General features: G+C 38.9%; 1 protein-coding gene across 1 annotated transcript in view; it reads left to right on the top strand.

The window, feature by feature from the left end:
- KCTD19 (potassium channel tetramerization domain containing 19) overlaps positions 1 to 16,015 on the top strand; it is a 41,673-nt gene that overhangs the window by 11,866 nt on the left and 13,792 nt on the right. Inside the window, exons 6-12 of the mRNA XM_067550320.1 lie at positions 2,864 to 3,086; positions 4,752 to 4,912; positions 6,820 to 6,923; positions 8,237 to 8,379; positions 10,285 to 10,368; positions 11,680 to 11,806; positions 14,921 to 15,578. Of these exons, the coding sequence (XP_067406421.1) occupies positions 2,864 to 3,086; positions 4,752 to 4,912; positions 6,820 to 6,923; positions 8,237 to 8,379; positions 10,285 to 10,368; positions 11,680 to 11,806; positions 14,921 to 15,578 (1,500 nt within the window). The remainder of the gene's footprint in view (positions 1 to 2,863; positions 3,087 to 4,751; positions 4,913 to 6,819; positions 6,924 to 8,236; positions 8,380 to 10,284; positions 10,369 to 11,679; positions 11,807 to 14,920; positions 15,579 to 16,015) is intronic.

Below are 16,015 nucleotides of genomic sequence, written 5' to 3' on the forward strand. Positions count from 1 at the left end.
CTGGAAACTTTATTAGTGATGATTTTATGTTTTCTTATAGGTCATTAATAAAATGTTAACTAGCATAAGGCAAGAACTGACCCCTGTAGGATCCCACTAGAAACACACCCGTTCAATGATGATTCCCCACTGACAATTACATTTTGAGACCTGTCAGTTAGCTAGCTTTTAATTCATTTAATGTGTGTCATGTAATTTTATATTGTTCTAGTTTTCAATCAGAATGTCATGCAGTACCAAGTCAAATGCTTTACTGAAGTCTAAGTATATTACACCAACACTATTACCTTTCTCAATCAAACTTGTAATCTTATAAAAAAGATATAAAATTAATCTGATGAGATCTATTTTTCATAAACACATGTTGATTGCCATTAATTATATTACCCTTATTTCATTATTTATTAATTGAGTCCTGTATCAGATGCTCCAATAACTTGCCTGGGACCAAGACTGATAGGCTTCTAATTACCCTGGTCATCCTGTTTACTCTTTTTAAATAATGGCATAACATTAGCTTTCTTCCAGTCTTCTGGAACTTCCTCGGAATTCCAAAACTTATTGAAAATCAACATTAATGGGTTCAAATATCTTGAGCTAGGGCAATTTCTGACATAACAGTGGTGGAGACAAAAAACCCTATGTGATGATCTCCTCAGATTCAGAATTACAAGATAAGTCATTTCCCCTTCCTTGCCCCTTTGATCAGACAGCATCACTTCTCTCTTCAAATCCCTCAGATAGTGCCCCTTGCCCATGAAATTATATCTAAACCTCTTGCCATCACCTTTAAAGCTATCAGTAACTTTGCCCTGGCCTGGAACTTGGATCTTAATTCTTCTTGTGTCTCTTGTTGCTCCCTTCCCCACTCAGAATGGCCCTTACAGTCCCTTCTCTCACTTTTACTTATTCCATGTTGACTGTTGCATGGATGTACTTCCCACCCCTGGTGTGTCAGATCCCCTTCTATAAAGCCCTCCTAAAGATGGCCTTCTGAATTTCTCTCACAACATTGAAGATACATCTGCACCACATATTGAGGTGTAATTATGCCCCAGGTACCCCTACCCATGCTAGCTTGTATCTAGCTAGTAACAATAATTGTGAAGATGTGGTGACATGGGCTTTAGTGTGATCTATCCACCAGAGTATATACCCAGAGACCCCAGGAGGTTTGAACTGGGACAGCTAGCCCACGCTGGAGCCTCTGCTGCCATATCTTCACTATTACTGTAACCCATGCTAGCTCGATTGAAGCTAGGATAGATATGCCTGTCTGCACCACAATTACACCTTCGTTTGCTGTATAGATGTTCCATAAAATATGCTTTTGCAATGCCCATCCTCCAGCTGACTGAGTTTGTTTAAAAACAAATGTAAGTTGACACTCCTCTCTTGGGATCATTTTCTCTGTCTGCCTTTAGAATATGAGCTCTTCATGTCAGAGGCTGCCTTTATTTCTGAGTTTTGTTTCCATGAAGGGGAAAGGAACATTGTTTACCTGTAACCAGAATTAGCTCTGAATGAATTGCCTCTGGAGGGCTACCCTGAACCTTTCTTCGCCTTGCCCCACTCATTAGCTGCGGAAATGAGGAATGGCTTGTGCGTGAGGTCTTTTGTGGGTTGTTTCAGAATTTTCTGAACTAAGTATTATACAAGTGCCCTTGAATGGGTTTTATTGCTCTCAGTAGTTTTTTGACTCATGAGGTAGGAAAATCAGTTTCTGTAATGTGCATCTGTGGAGGTAATGTGTTTAGAGAACTCTTCATTATTGGTAATCAAACTTCCTTTGGATCACAAGTGTGTTGTGACCTTTAATTCATTAATATTTGTAAATAACTTTGAGATCCTCTGGTGGAAGGTGCAATATAAGTGCAAATTAACATCATTCTTTTAATTATATACAACATTAATAAAAATGTTTTAGCTCTGGAACAATTAATTTAAACTGTTCAGATATTGCAAAGGAATCCGTAAGCTATATAAACCAAACAAGTCTGGTCCAAGAGCATTAGGTGTACTACAGACAACCTGATGGAGCTTGAATACTCCAGGAACAAAATAGTTCCTGTTTAAGGAGCTTTGAGCTGTTGCTTTTGAAGTTAACATAGGCCCCAGTCCTTCAAAGACTTATACACTTGTTTCACTTTATGCAGTGTAAGTAGTTCCATTTAAGTCAATCGGACTCACAGTGCATAAAGTGACGCACGTGTATAAATCTTTGCAGGTTCAATCTACTAGCTTGTAATTTCTCTGTGCCATATATCAGAGTGATAACAGAATATTTATGGAACAGAAATTTTGCAGAGCCGGGCTTATATTTGAGAGTGTACAGAGTAATGATTAGGCATCAAGCACTAATAAAAGCATGAAATAGAAACATATTTACATGGTTTATCAAAGAAATATTTAAGGTATACTGTATTTGCATCAGGATAATTAACCAAAATTTGGATGGTCCCTTCCTCATCCTCTGTTACTCCTGGCAGGCCGAGTTTCTTTCATGGAGGAAGAAAGATTAAAAAAAATGTTCCACTCAGATGCTTCTTTTGTTTGCAGAATTTGCTTTTATAATTAACGCCAATATAACCAAGGTTTTGTTTGGTTGTTTAAGAGCAGGCCCTGTATTTCTTAATAACCTGCTACTTAAGAGCTCTGGAAGCATCTTGAGCAAAAGCTTTACACCTTGTAGTTATGCCAAACATCTACCATGTAATTAATTTCTTATGGACAGAAAAATTATTAAATTAACACTTTGAATCCAGAGGACTTCTCAACAGAAATTTGGAAAGTGTTGCTGTAATGATTAATCTTTAGCTTGTTAGAACACAGTTTTGATACATTTATGTATTTTTTCATGTAGGAAATTGCACTATGTTGAACTCTAACCTTGAAGATTCTGTGAAGGGCATACTAAACAAGATGCTGGTAGTTCAGGAAGCAGCGAGACCCCCCTTGTATGTTATGGCACTTGGTGTCTTAGTAAAATACCCTGATTCAGCACTTGGACAGCTCCATATAGAAAGTACTTTAGACAGAAACCAGCTGTACATCTCTGGGAATGGAGTCCTCTTTCAACATGTCAAGTATGTTTTTTTTATAAACTAGTCTTCATTAAATTCATGAGGCTGGGGTCTTTTTCTGTTTGAGTTTTTCAGCCATATTGCGTACTAACTTTGGAAGAGCAGTCCTTCAGCGTCTTGTTTAATTACATCTACTCAGTCCTTCAGAAGATTGGTTACCAATAGTGGCTGGAGTTCTCCAAATATACTACATACTTCAGTTGGCTTACGTCAGACATGAATTTGGCTCATTGTATTGTATATATTTGACTCAATGAACCTAACTGAGTGACAAGAAGAATAAGTGCATAGAATGGTCTGTTACATCAAGAATGAAATTTGAGCTTATTTTCCTACTGTTAACATTTATATATATTACTAAAATGGGATACTGTAACTTTAAAACTGCACTGTAGATGCTAAATTCTGCTTTCTTACAAAGTGATCCTGTATGTCTATGTTGTATACTGTATACATTTGCTAGTAGAATATACAATAAGACTAAATCCTTCTTAGTTGGCCTTAAGGAGTGGCACATCTTTGAAATTGAAGAATAGAATACTGAGAACAGTACTCATCCTTCAGTACATGTACTGTGCACCTGTAACTAAAAGAGATCTTTAATTGTAGACAGAGTGTAATTATGCTAGTTGGAATTTGGCCATCACACTGAAACTAGTAAGCCTACTATTGTGAAAAGTGATGTTGAATCTTCTAATGACCACAACTCAATAACTCAACTCATTCAAAAGACTGGAGGTGGGATTTTCAAAGGCTCCTAACTGACTTATGGCACAAGTTCCACTGAATGTCAATGAGATTGTTCTCCTAAGTCATTGAGGTGCTTTTGAAAATCACTCCATACACCTTCAAAATTGAGTGCTCGCACTTAGCACTGTGCTAGTGCATTGGTTTAGTAATGACACAGAGGGGAAAGCACCACTTACTGAATCACTATCGCTACTTCCTGAGCATTTGAAGGTTCCTTGGAAGATATTTGACCAGTCCTGATTTAGATACTTCAAAGTTCTACATCAGCTGGTGGTGGCAAAAGCCATCATCAGACTCTAGAGACGGGCAGACATAATAACAGTAGACTCAGGGAAGGACTCCCCAAATGCCACTAAAGGGACACTGAAATGTTTTCCAAAAGGTATATAAATATAAAAAACTCAGCAGATGAAAGGATGGAGTGAAACATTAAAAAAATACATTTTAAAATAAGTTGTTTAAAATTGTTTAATAATTTCTTTCACTTACCTGCTGTGACCTGAGTTCATGCATCCTCTCTGCATTCCTCTGCTAGTATCACTGATTGCAACCTTTGCCAGGTCTTGCAGGTGAAAAACCTTTAAGTTCACCTTCAATCTATATTTGTTTAAATTTTTCAGACCACACGTGTAGTCTGTTAGGGCCTGATGCTGCAGCACTATTCAAAATATGGTATGGAGCACTCATTTGAAGGTTCGAGTGAATTCGCTTTATTAGCCAAAGTGGAAGAAATTCCAAACTTCTTCAATGTTTTCAATGGAAAAATCTAATTGAAAGTTCATAAGTATGAATAGCTGGAAAAGCTTTCTACCAATGGCCTGGCCTGTATCCATTAAAAATAAATCATGTAAAAGTATTTGGAATAATAAAATAGACAATGATCTAGTGACCTGTTCTCTATTAACTTTGGATCGATAGGAACTGGTTAGGAACTTGCCGCCTCCCACTTACTGAAAATATGTCTGAAATCCCTGAGCTCTGTGCTTACTTGGACCAGAGGGACATCACATATGAACCAATGAAAGATGCTTTGAAATCATATCTGAAACAAAAGATACCTGCAGAGATGAAGGGATACAGTAAGTCAAGATTTTTCAATGAGTGATTGTATTGTTTTTAAATAGGATGAGTGATGTTGCCTGATTAAGAATAGACTCAACTGGCCAGTGCTAGGTATGAGGAAAAGGTAGGTTTCAAATTGACCAGGGTTTTATGTGACCAACAAACTTGTTTTCATAAAAGCTAGTATGAGCCAATAGTTATTAAGTAGTGGCTACTACTACCCCACAAGCTGTAGAACAAGACACACAATAAAAGGCTTTAGAAGAAATGCATATAACTGCACTACAGTACAGTTTATTTCTGAAGAGGCTTTCCTATTTATGTTTAGAATATAACTGCTTGCTTGAAAACTCCCCCCCCCCCCCCAACTCCTCCCAAAAAGAGACAGAATTAGTGAAAAGCTTCATGACATACAGCATATTTCCATGCAGGTATGCAAATAAGTCTTATATTCCAGAAAGTCTCTGTGAATTTAGCTACCACAATACATTCTCTGGTTAAGATTATATGTTGCACATAGACTAGGGAAATTGATATTCAAAGTGGGACCCTGTAGGAAATTTATGTATCTACAAAGGACTGGATCTTACTAATTCTTTTGATGGAATTAAAATCCATGATAAGCAGGCTTGGTATGAAGGAATTCAGTCATCTCTGTTGTATCTTGACATCATTATGACATATTTGGTGCATAGATTGTGTTAGTGAAATTAAATGGGAAATAATTATAACAATCTCAAGTGCCTTACAATTGAGTTGTTATTATTAATATTTGTATTAGAGTAGTAATCAGGGACTCTAGTCATGGACTAGGGGCCCATTGTGCTAGGTGAGGTACTGTATGAACTTATTTTATTTTACATATTTACTTTCCAGAGCTGTATAATCTTTTCATACTATTGTCCATGTCCCTCCAAACATCACTTCTGGGAGAATATGATTGCTATGTATATCTGCTGTACTGACATGCTACTGTAGGTACTCAAAACTTTTCATAATGCAGGCATTTTTCAAATTAAATATCTTTAACCATTTTTATTTTGGTGACTATCTATTTAAACTTTCCAGCCAGCATATTACAGGACAATACATTAATTGTATACTGTTGCATGGACTATTCCTATTACTGATTCCAGTCTAACCTTTTCCAGAAAGTCATTTACACATTCAGATAAAATCTAGAGGTTAAATACAGAGGCTAAATTGTGCCCAACTTTGTACAGGTCTGTGGGGGGGACAATGGACCAAGCACCGTAGCGCTACTTCCATTCCTTGCACACAAGAAGTATGTGAGGCTAGCACCAACAATAGCACTAAGGAACACATAAATGGTGCCCACATGGTGAAGAAATATTATTTGCTTCCCTTGCACTCCCAGGAGTTCCCTGAGCTTAAACCCAAGTCAAGTCCAGTGACAGCTTTCTATCACTTGTCACTTTCAAAGCAAACTCCTGCATGCCTCAGATTTTCCCACTGCTCCCAGAACTTTGACATTGTGTAACTTTTTTGGTGTAGGTTCAACAGCATATCTAGCATTATCTATACTGGGCCAAGTAAACATACCAGGTTGATGAGCCCAACCAGAACCAGACTTATGTTCACAGCTGCAGACCAAGACTTTTGACTGTACTGGAGAGAGGAATATTGGGTGCAGTATGGGTGTTTGCCATTGCATATTTGCATGCCTGGTTATTTCCTGACAGTGCTTATATCCAACCCTGGGAAGAGAATGCAAGATCTGAGCTCTGCGGGTATTTGTACAGAATTCTCTACATTAATTTAGCATATTAACGAATCCATATTATTATTATTACACTATTGTGATATCCCATCAGTAGCTCACAACGGTCATATCCACCAAAGTTTCATTATTATTTGAAATTACTTCCATTGTGACCTTTAAATTTTGAACCTTATCCCTTAGATGCAGACTGGACAGCAGAAGTAACAGTCTACTCACTGCATCAGATTGTGAAAATTTATGTAGGAAGTCACTGGTATGAAACGTACTTACAAACCTTGCTGAAGGTACAGTCAATAAATATCTTTATATTGCCTTTGTGTAAGTCTGCCTTTGGGCAATAATATTGCATTAGATGGGGTTGACCTGGCAGCCTGGGGCAATCAGAGCTTCACTTCTGGGCTGGGAGCTGTATGAAGGCAATGTTTAACCCCTTGAGGAAATAATCACCTGGAATTATTCATGAGCGAAGAGTTCCCCTTTTGGCCCACAACAAGCAGCATTGACTGGTGCTGATGGAACCTGGTTAATTCTTCTTTCATCAGGTACATGGGCTGCCAAAACCTTGTATGTGGGGGGGAGCTTCATAAGACCAATAGAAGAAATATTAAGAATATTGTGATTCAGCAAGCTCATAAGCATGTGCATAACTTTATGCGTCATCTTAAGTTCCATTGATTTCAAGTTTAAGTTAAGCACATGCTTATGTGCTTTGATAGATAGAGATGGAGTTAAGCACATGTGTAAGTTAAGAAAAAGCCTATGTGCTTTGCTGAATCTGGGCTGAAAAGAACCAATCTAAATCTCGAAATGCACAATCTACATCCAAGAGCATATTTGCGGAAAGTTGGCCTCCCTTTTGCACCTACAAAAATTGTCCTGAATTTTGGGTTTGCAATTCAGTTGAAGGCACACATCTGAGTAGGTGCACAACTCTAATTACATGACTGCATGAGCATTAAACTAGAAGTTTAATTTACAGACACAAATTGCACCTGTAACCAAGGAAGACAGGCCGAAAAGACAGTCTGGCTGAAAATTTTCTCCCTCCACAGAGCCATACATGCCCTCTTCATTCCCACTTGTCTATGTAAAGGCAGGTAGAGGAGAAATGAGGCGGGTAGGACCAATGTGCCTCTTCTCATAAATGCCGTCTTGACATCAAAGAGAAAATAAATAGGACTTTTTCAAAGGCCTTGCATGTTTCCAGGTCCATGCAGGTTAATGTGATTCAAAAGGGGGGGGTGGTGTTTCTGGAAGTACTATATTCAGAGAACCCCAGTTTTCTGGTGAGCAGCCTAGTGTATACTAGCCTCAGAGGCTTTAAATGACAAGAATCAACATTTATCTTTTAAAATGTTTGCACTAATGTCATGGTTAGCATTGATCTTTTGTGCTGCCACAAATGCCTGAATGAACCCCATCGGCAAGCAAAGTAGCATAATATTCTAACAACTCCCAATAAATTTAGCTACATTCAAGCTTACATAGCTAGAAGGAGAATTGCTTTGATATGAGATTTGGAGGGACACGGTGGGAAGAAGAAAGGACTTAAAGTAACTCTGACCTCCTAAGGTATGATATATATTTATTTCTCCAGTGGCCGGAGTTCCTGTCAAACTGCAAAAAAGTTTATTGGATTACATATGGGCAGAGTCTCCTCATCCACGGAGATGGGCAAATATTTCGACACATTCTCAACTTTCTTAGACTTGGCAAGCTGTTTTTACCATCTGAATTTAAGTAAGGAAAGAGAGGTCATGCATTTTATTAGTCTTATTCCAAATATCTATACAAGGAAAGGTATTAATCTTTTATTCAAGGTATAGGTTTCCTGACTTACATGTTGATTAAAGTATTAAAGCAAGATTTTTTAGTTCCGGTAGTATTTATTATCAAAGTCATGTTATACTTATGAAATAAACAGCAGGATTTTATTCAGGGGGACCTTTATTGCCACGTTTATTATGAATACTAAAATTCTCTACAACAAAAGCAATTTCATCTATTCCTAAAATACATTTGTCTAATACATTCATACACACACACACACACACACACACACACACACACACACACACACACTTCTACAGAGATGGACTATAGTTACTAGCCTCAGTTGCTTGTGTTAGTCCACTGGCCAGGTGGCTAAGGCACGAGGGAGGGAGTAGGGGTCTGCCGGTGCGCACCGATGCTCCTGGAGGATGACTGTAGAACCAAACCCAAAGTCCTCATCTTTTTGTTCCCCTTTTATAGGGGTAAGCTTTTATGCTATTTTATGGGTTTTGCTTTGTCATGGTGCATCTGCATCCTGGTGTAATTAACTATCACTCGTATTTTGCAAGCATGACCATTGTTTTTATCTATCATAGTCCATTTTGGTTTTGTCTTTTGAGGTAGACCCCAGGGTTATTGGGGTGGGCATTCTTCAGCCAGCTGGGTCGAAAAAGTTATTTTTATTTTATTTTTTTTAAACATTTGAGGCTGGTGCCTTTCTCCGTCACTCTCTAGTTTCACGTACGCACATCACTCACTCATCAATTCACGCACTAATCTCTCAACATTCAACATTCAAAACTTATGGCTGAAAGACTCAGATGTCCTTCAGAGACAATAACATCTTTCCTTATCTAAAACATTTTCTACTATGACAGTATTTTTCTATTCCAGGACATATGCTGATGTTAATTTCACAACCAACTTTAAAACAAGTGTACTCAGCAACAGTTTTACAACCAGGATCTTTGGTAACTTCACAAACAGAATGATCAATGACCAGATGGTGGTTTTGAAAACAAAGTTATCAATAGCTAGTAGATTCCTGTCTCACAAACTGGAAGGCCAGGCTAAAATGCAAGGCCTCAGAAAAATGGCTGTAGTGGTTTGTCATGTACCAAAAAGGGTCTGGCAATTGAGTGCCCTTAATAACAAAATCAAATATAACAAAATCAAGCTTTGGGCATACATTATTGGGCCTACAATCTTGCAGCAACATTAGTGTGAAAAAAATTAGCATCAGGATTTGTGAATTTAGAGGAAACCTGAACAAATAAATTGTAGCCAATAATTTATTCACCACATTTAGCTGCTTTTTTTTTAGTGCAAATTGACTCCAAACAGGTTATGGTTTTCTTAAACTTGTTTGTTGTTCAAAATTATTTGCTGTATAACTACTACAAATAAATCTTGCTCTGTTGATTGTTCACAAGCAGTTCATTTTCAGTGTTAGATATTCAAAGTTTGAACTGTTTTTCTCAAAAGAGTTCACTAATTTTAGATATCTGGAATGAAATTCTAGTTCAACTGAAGTCAGTGGAAGTTTTGCCTTGACTTCAGTGAAGTCAGGATCTCACCTCTCATTGTTTGGGTTCCCAACTTGGGACACCTATATGCCATGCAAAAAACAAGGCACGCAAAATTAGTGAACACTTTTAAAAGTTTTGGCCTCTATTTTTCCCATGTGTTAAAATGATATTGCATCAGTATAAAATTAAAAAATGACTCAAGTTAGGGAGGGTGCCTTTTGCCCAATCACTTTGCTTAATTGATTACAGAAGGTGATTTAAAAAATTGACTAGTATTTATAAAAGATAATCTGAATGTATTTGACAGAATTACTGTACAGTTAAGTTTATTTACAATTTACAGAGAATGGTCTCTATTTTGTCAAGAAGCAGAGGAGTACAGAATTCCTTCTCTTTTTGAAGCACTTTACCAGTGTGATGGCTACAGGTAAAGAAGATACTTGTCTGTTTTCTATAGATTCATAGGCTCATAGACTCCAAGGCTAGAAGGAAGCATTGTGATCACCTAGACTGACCTCCTGTATAACACAGGCTATAGAACTTCCCCCCAAATAATTCCTTTCTAACTAGACCATGTTTTTAAAAAAAATGAAAAAAAAAAATCTTGATTTAAATTTTGCCAGGGATGGAGAATCCACCATGATATTCAGTAAATTGTCCTAATGATTAATTACCTTCAATTAAAAATGTACACCTTCTTTCCAGTATGAATTTGTCTAATTTCTACTTCCAGCCATTGGATCAAATTATACCCTTCTCTGCTAGATTGAAGCGCCAAACATTTGTTCCCCATGTAGATACTTAGACACGGTGATCAAGTCACACTTTAACCTTGTCTTTGTTAAGATAAATAGATTGAGCTCCTTGATTCTGTCACTGGAAGGCAGGTTTTCTAATTCTTTAATCATTTGTGTGGCTCTTCTCTAAACCCTCTCCAATTTTTCAACATCCTTCTTGAATTGTGGACCCCAGAACTGGACACAGGATTCCAGCAATGGTTGCATCAGTGCCAAATGTAGAGGTAAAATAACCTCTCCACTCATACTCGAGATTCCCTAGTTTACGTATCCAAGAACCACATTAGTCTTTTTGGCCACAGCATCGCACTGTGAGCTCATATTCTGTTGATTATCCACCTATGCACCCCCAAATCATTTTCAGAGTCCTCCTGCCTATAAGCATGGCCTACATTCTTTGTTTCTAGATGTATACATTTACATTTAGCCATATTAAAACACATATTGTTTGCTTGAGTTCTGTTTACCAAGCGATCCAGCTCGCTCTGCATCAGTGACCTGTCCTCTTCATTATTTACCACTCCCCCAATTTTTGTGTCAGCTGCAAACTGTATCAGTGATGATTTTATGTTTTCTTCCAGGTCACTGATAAATATGTTAAATAGCATAGGGCCAGGAATCAATCCCTGCAGGATCCCACTAGAAACAGACCACACAATTACCTTTATCAAGCAAATTTGTAATCTCATCAAAAAAAGATATCGTTAGTTTTACAATAATCCGTAGTCAATTGGTATTAATTATATTGCCCTCCTTTAATTCTTTATTAATCAAGTCCTGTATCAGTCACTCCATTATCTTGCCCAATAATTAAAATTCATATAAAACTAATTTAAAATTCATCGGAATGACCACACACAACCCAACAACCTTAGGCTGTCTCCGGAAAAAATTTCAAATGTTCATAAATATAGTAAAACTTTAAAATATTCATTTTGCAGATTGTGGATCAAAAAACAAGAAATTTATGATGAAGCTTCTTTTCCATTTAGAAGATTGAATATGAGCATGAATCTTCCATTTAGAAGATTGAATATTGAGCATGAGTTCAGCAAAGACCCAAAAGAAGTAAGATTTGTTTTCAGAAATACCTCAGAATAATGAGCTTCAAAAAACAGTTTAGACGTGAAAGTTTAAATTGTCCAGTTGCAGCTTGGGACAAGTTGTCTTGACTCTTATTGCAAAATCATCAACAAAAAGGAAAGGCCTAGAACTTCTACATGGAGAAAATCTTGATTCTAAAAATGCAGTCATTTCTAAGAATCCACTCACATCAAGGTGCCTATAGCAGGTCACTAAAAATACTGACATTGCTTTTATAGAACTACAGGGTTTTGAACATCAAGAGATAAATATTCAGGGAATAACAGAAGAAGGGATTTTCTTTAAATATTACAAAAATGTGTGAAGGGTCCTCCTGAAGCAGGAGAAAAAAAAAACCTAATTATTGTAGTTTATCTTGTCTGGATAGGTCCTTCAGGTGTGTTTAGATAGCTTTTATGCCATTGCAGAGTTTGAGTTTCCAGATAAATTTGTGCTTCTTTTCTGGAGTAAACATGCCTGATCAAGACTTGTCCAGTGTGCCCCAGGGAAGGCCACTCCTTGTCTCAGTGTTCTATGTGCTAGGTTTTTACAGCTTGGACCTGTAAGAACAGGTACACTTGGCTCCAAGCTTTCCCCTTGACAGAGGCATTAAGATCCAGATCCATCCCGTGGTCAGGATCCCACTCTCTTAAACTCTCTTTGTCCTCACACAAGGTGCATCTGGCTGACATCTCAGCATTATTCCCCCCAGCTGACAACTGTAAGATGGCCACCCCACTATTACAAGATTCCTCACAGAGTTGGTTAATGTATTTCCACCATGCATGGAATCTGTCCCAGCATGGGGGTCTCAGCGTAACACTGACAAATTTGCTGGAGCTTGTGGGCGAATGCTCTTTATTCCACCTCTCATTAAAGATGGCAGTTTTAATTACAATTATATCCGTGAGAAGAACAGTTGATCTGCATGCATTGATGTCTGATCACACTCTCGTTGTTTTCCTCAGCAACGTTGCTCTCCTGTATCCTCAGATGTTTGCTAGAAGTGGTGTCTGCGCTCGATTGAAATCACACCATTAATCTGACTTTCTCTGAAACTTTGCTGTCTGCTGTGCTAAGCAAGGCTCCATTCCTAGATATTAAGAGGGCTTTGCATATTTTGGGGGAATCTAGGAAGTTCCTTAGGCTTTTTGTAGCTCTGTGGGTCATCTTCAAGAAAATATTCCCACTCAGATTTGATATGCATTGATCCCTCTTATCCCTTTGCTAGGGTGACAGTAGCTGAGGGGCTTAGAGATTACTCTGTTAGGACTTAAGGTAACATGAATGCCTTCCTCTGTAACCTTTCCATACATTATGCACCACTGCTCTCTTGACTTGATATCTAGCTCTGATACTCACTTGGGATGGTATTTCTGCTCCTTGTTTAAATTGAAGTGGTTAGACTCCCACCTACGAGAATGTGCAGAGGCCACCCCAAAGAAATAAAAAACACTAGTTATCTTAGTACCTGGGACTCTTTGAGCGTTATCTTTGCATATGCACATTACCCACTCCACCCACCTCTTCTTCAGAGTTCTTCTGGGATTTAGTGGCAGGAACTGTGGTGGGTTGGGACTATACAGCCCCTTTTAGCCTTGGCTCTGAATGTTCAGGGCCATTGGGGGTGCTCCTTTTTTAGCAGATTCCCAAAGCGCAGCACCATCTAGCAGCAGTGGGAGAAGCATCTCACAAGAGAGATTGGGTGATCAGTCTTTAGATGCATGTGTCAGAATCTGCATGGATTTATGCACAAATGTTGGTCTCCAAGTGCTAGATACATAGGCTCCTAATGGCCTCTTTAAGTGCCTAAGTCCATCGTTTAGGCACCAGTGGCATTCTCAGAAGCACCACTCAGCTGTGACCAAATCCTATAGGCACCTAAGTTTCCACAGCTGGGCATGCACTCAGACCACTCCCAGCTAATGACCTGCTCAAAGTCCTTGCCAGAACCAAAGCCCCAGCAATCCTGAGGCAGGAGTCTTAAACTAGGCATTGTCCCACCTAACTCATCAGTAGGGTCCAATCCTATAGATGTTGTTGTTCTTAGAGCACGTCTAAGACCTGTTACAAAAGGCAGCCAGGTCACACTGTGTCCCAGCTCAGTGGTTGGGGAACTAACGTAGTTTGCAGGAAACACAGTTTTCAAACCACACCTCTGATGAGGGGCAGGAACTTGAACCTATGTCTCCCCCTTCTGATGTGAGTGACAACCACGCAGCTAGTGGGTATGCTAGGGTAAGAGTCACTCCTGTCGGAATTGGTCCACCTGATATAAATAATTAACTATTCTTTGGGCTAGGTAAAGAGTGTTGGAGACTGACTTTGTAGCTGAGTGGTTAGGGATCTCATCTGGGATGAGCAACACTCAAGTCCCAGCTCTGAAAAATAGTTAATTATTTATACAAAGTAGAACAGCTCCAACAGGGAAGCCTGTAAGAGAAGAGCCAATAGCTGGTGATTACGCACTCATGCGGAAGATGTGATGTCAAGCCCCTGCTCTAAATCAGGCAGAGCAGGTTTCTTGCATTTCAGGTGAGTGTCCTAGCCCTCAGGCTGTTAGCTACAATGAGTTTGAGGGTATCACATTTTTTCTCCCTGCCCCTGAGAATGTCTAGGTATCTTGACTGCTAGGAGATTGACATGGGCTACCTAAGTGCCAGACCTGGGTTAGGTGCCTAACTCCAGGAGAGGGTTCACAACTAGGGATTCAGACTGAAGGGAGGTGCGTATTTCTGGCCCATCATTCAGCTCAGTGGGAGTTAGGGGCCTAACTATCCCTGAGGCATGACTCTGTGGGTTTAGCCCCAGGTGATTATAGCTCTAGTAGCATGGACAAGGTTCAGTGTTTAGCCTCTGCAGGGTGTAGATGGCTCAAAATTATCAGTACCCAGCTTCCGCTGCTACACTAGTTTTAGACTGTGGCCAAATTCTCCTCTCACATGCTTCACATGAATGCCAGTTGAATTTAGATCACAAAATGGTCCTTCTCACCTCGTGCTAAAATATAGATGATCACTTAAGTTAAGCAAAATGTACCTTTCATTTGGTACAAATAAAGAGTCATTTAAAAATAACAGCTTTTCACACCATTTTTAGGAACATTCATACACTGTTGTGGATTTCAGTAACTGGTACGTTAATACCTGGAGTAAAATAAAAGACATGCAAGATAGCAAAGGAGAGAATGAAAAATATACCAGAATGATTTCACAGAGTAGAGGGACAAAACGAAGGAATAAATCTGGAGGATATCATCAGCCTACAGATATCCAGGTACATTCCAGCTATTGTAAACATTCAGCAAGCCCACCAAGGAAGAAAGGGGTCAGAGGCAATTTAGCAAAAAGATCAGAAAATAGAAACTCAGCCACTCCCATTCAGAAATTAATTTCCCTGGTAAAGGAATGGGACATGGTGAACACCAAAAGATGTGAATTCCAGCATGTGTCACCATCCAACAGTAACTTTGCAGATAATGTATCTTGTCACAAAATACTTGAAAATGGGGGTGACATCAGGGATCCTGCTGGCAGTTCTACTGAGAAAATAAGTCATGTGGTACATGAAAATGATCAAACTATTCGAGCTGCATTCAGTGCTGAAGAAAAACATTTGGAGCAATACACATTCAAACAGAATTTGCCAATTACCCTAACTACTGAAAAACACAGATTCAGCACCATAAATGAGACTTACCCAATGGAAAAAACTGCTGCATTCAAAGTGTGGAGGGGTCAGGAGCAAACAGAAAAAGGTAAGTGTTATGTACTCATTGCTTTAAAAATGGCAGGAGAAATTAACTAGTAAACACAATACTTAAACTAGAAACTTCCAGTGATACTGATTAATGAAAAAAATGTCAGGATGAAAGAAACTCACCTTTTCCTCTTGCTCTCCCACAAATTGGTTGTATTCCCACTGCAATTAGAGGTATTGCATGACTAACTTCACCCCTGTGCACAGCTCTAGGCATATGTCACTTGAGGCCCACGTCAGCATCCAAACTAGGGGCAGGTCTACACTTAAAACGCTGCACCAGTGCAGTAGTGCCGCTGTAGCACTTCAGTGAAGACGCTACCTATGCTGACTCGGGAGGGCTTCTCTCACTGATTTGGTTACTTCACCTCCCTAAGAGGTGGTAGCTATGTTGATGGGAGAAGCCCTCCAATCGGCATAGCACTGTCTACACTG

The sequence above is a fragment of the Emydura macquarii genome, unplaced genomic scaffold (genome assembly GCF_026122565.2).
Source record: "Emydura macquarii macquarii isolate MOO-44397 ecotype Brisbane River unplaced genomic scaffold, CSIRO-AGI_Emac_v2 contig_295, whole genome shotgun sequence".
Classification (NCBI taxonomy): domain Eukaryota; kingdom Metazoa; phylum Chordata; order Testudines; family Chelidae; genus Emydura; species Emydura macquarii.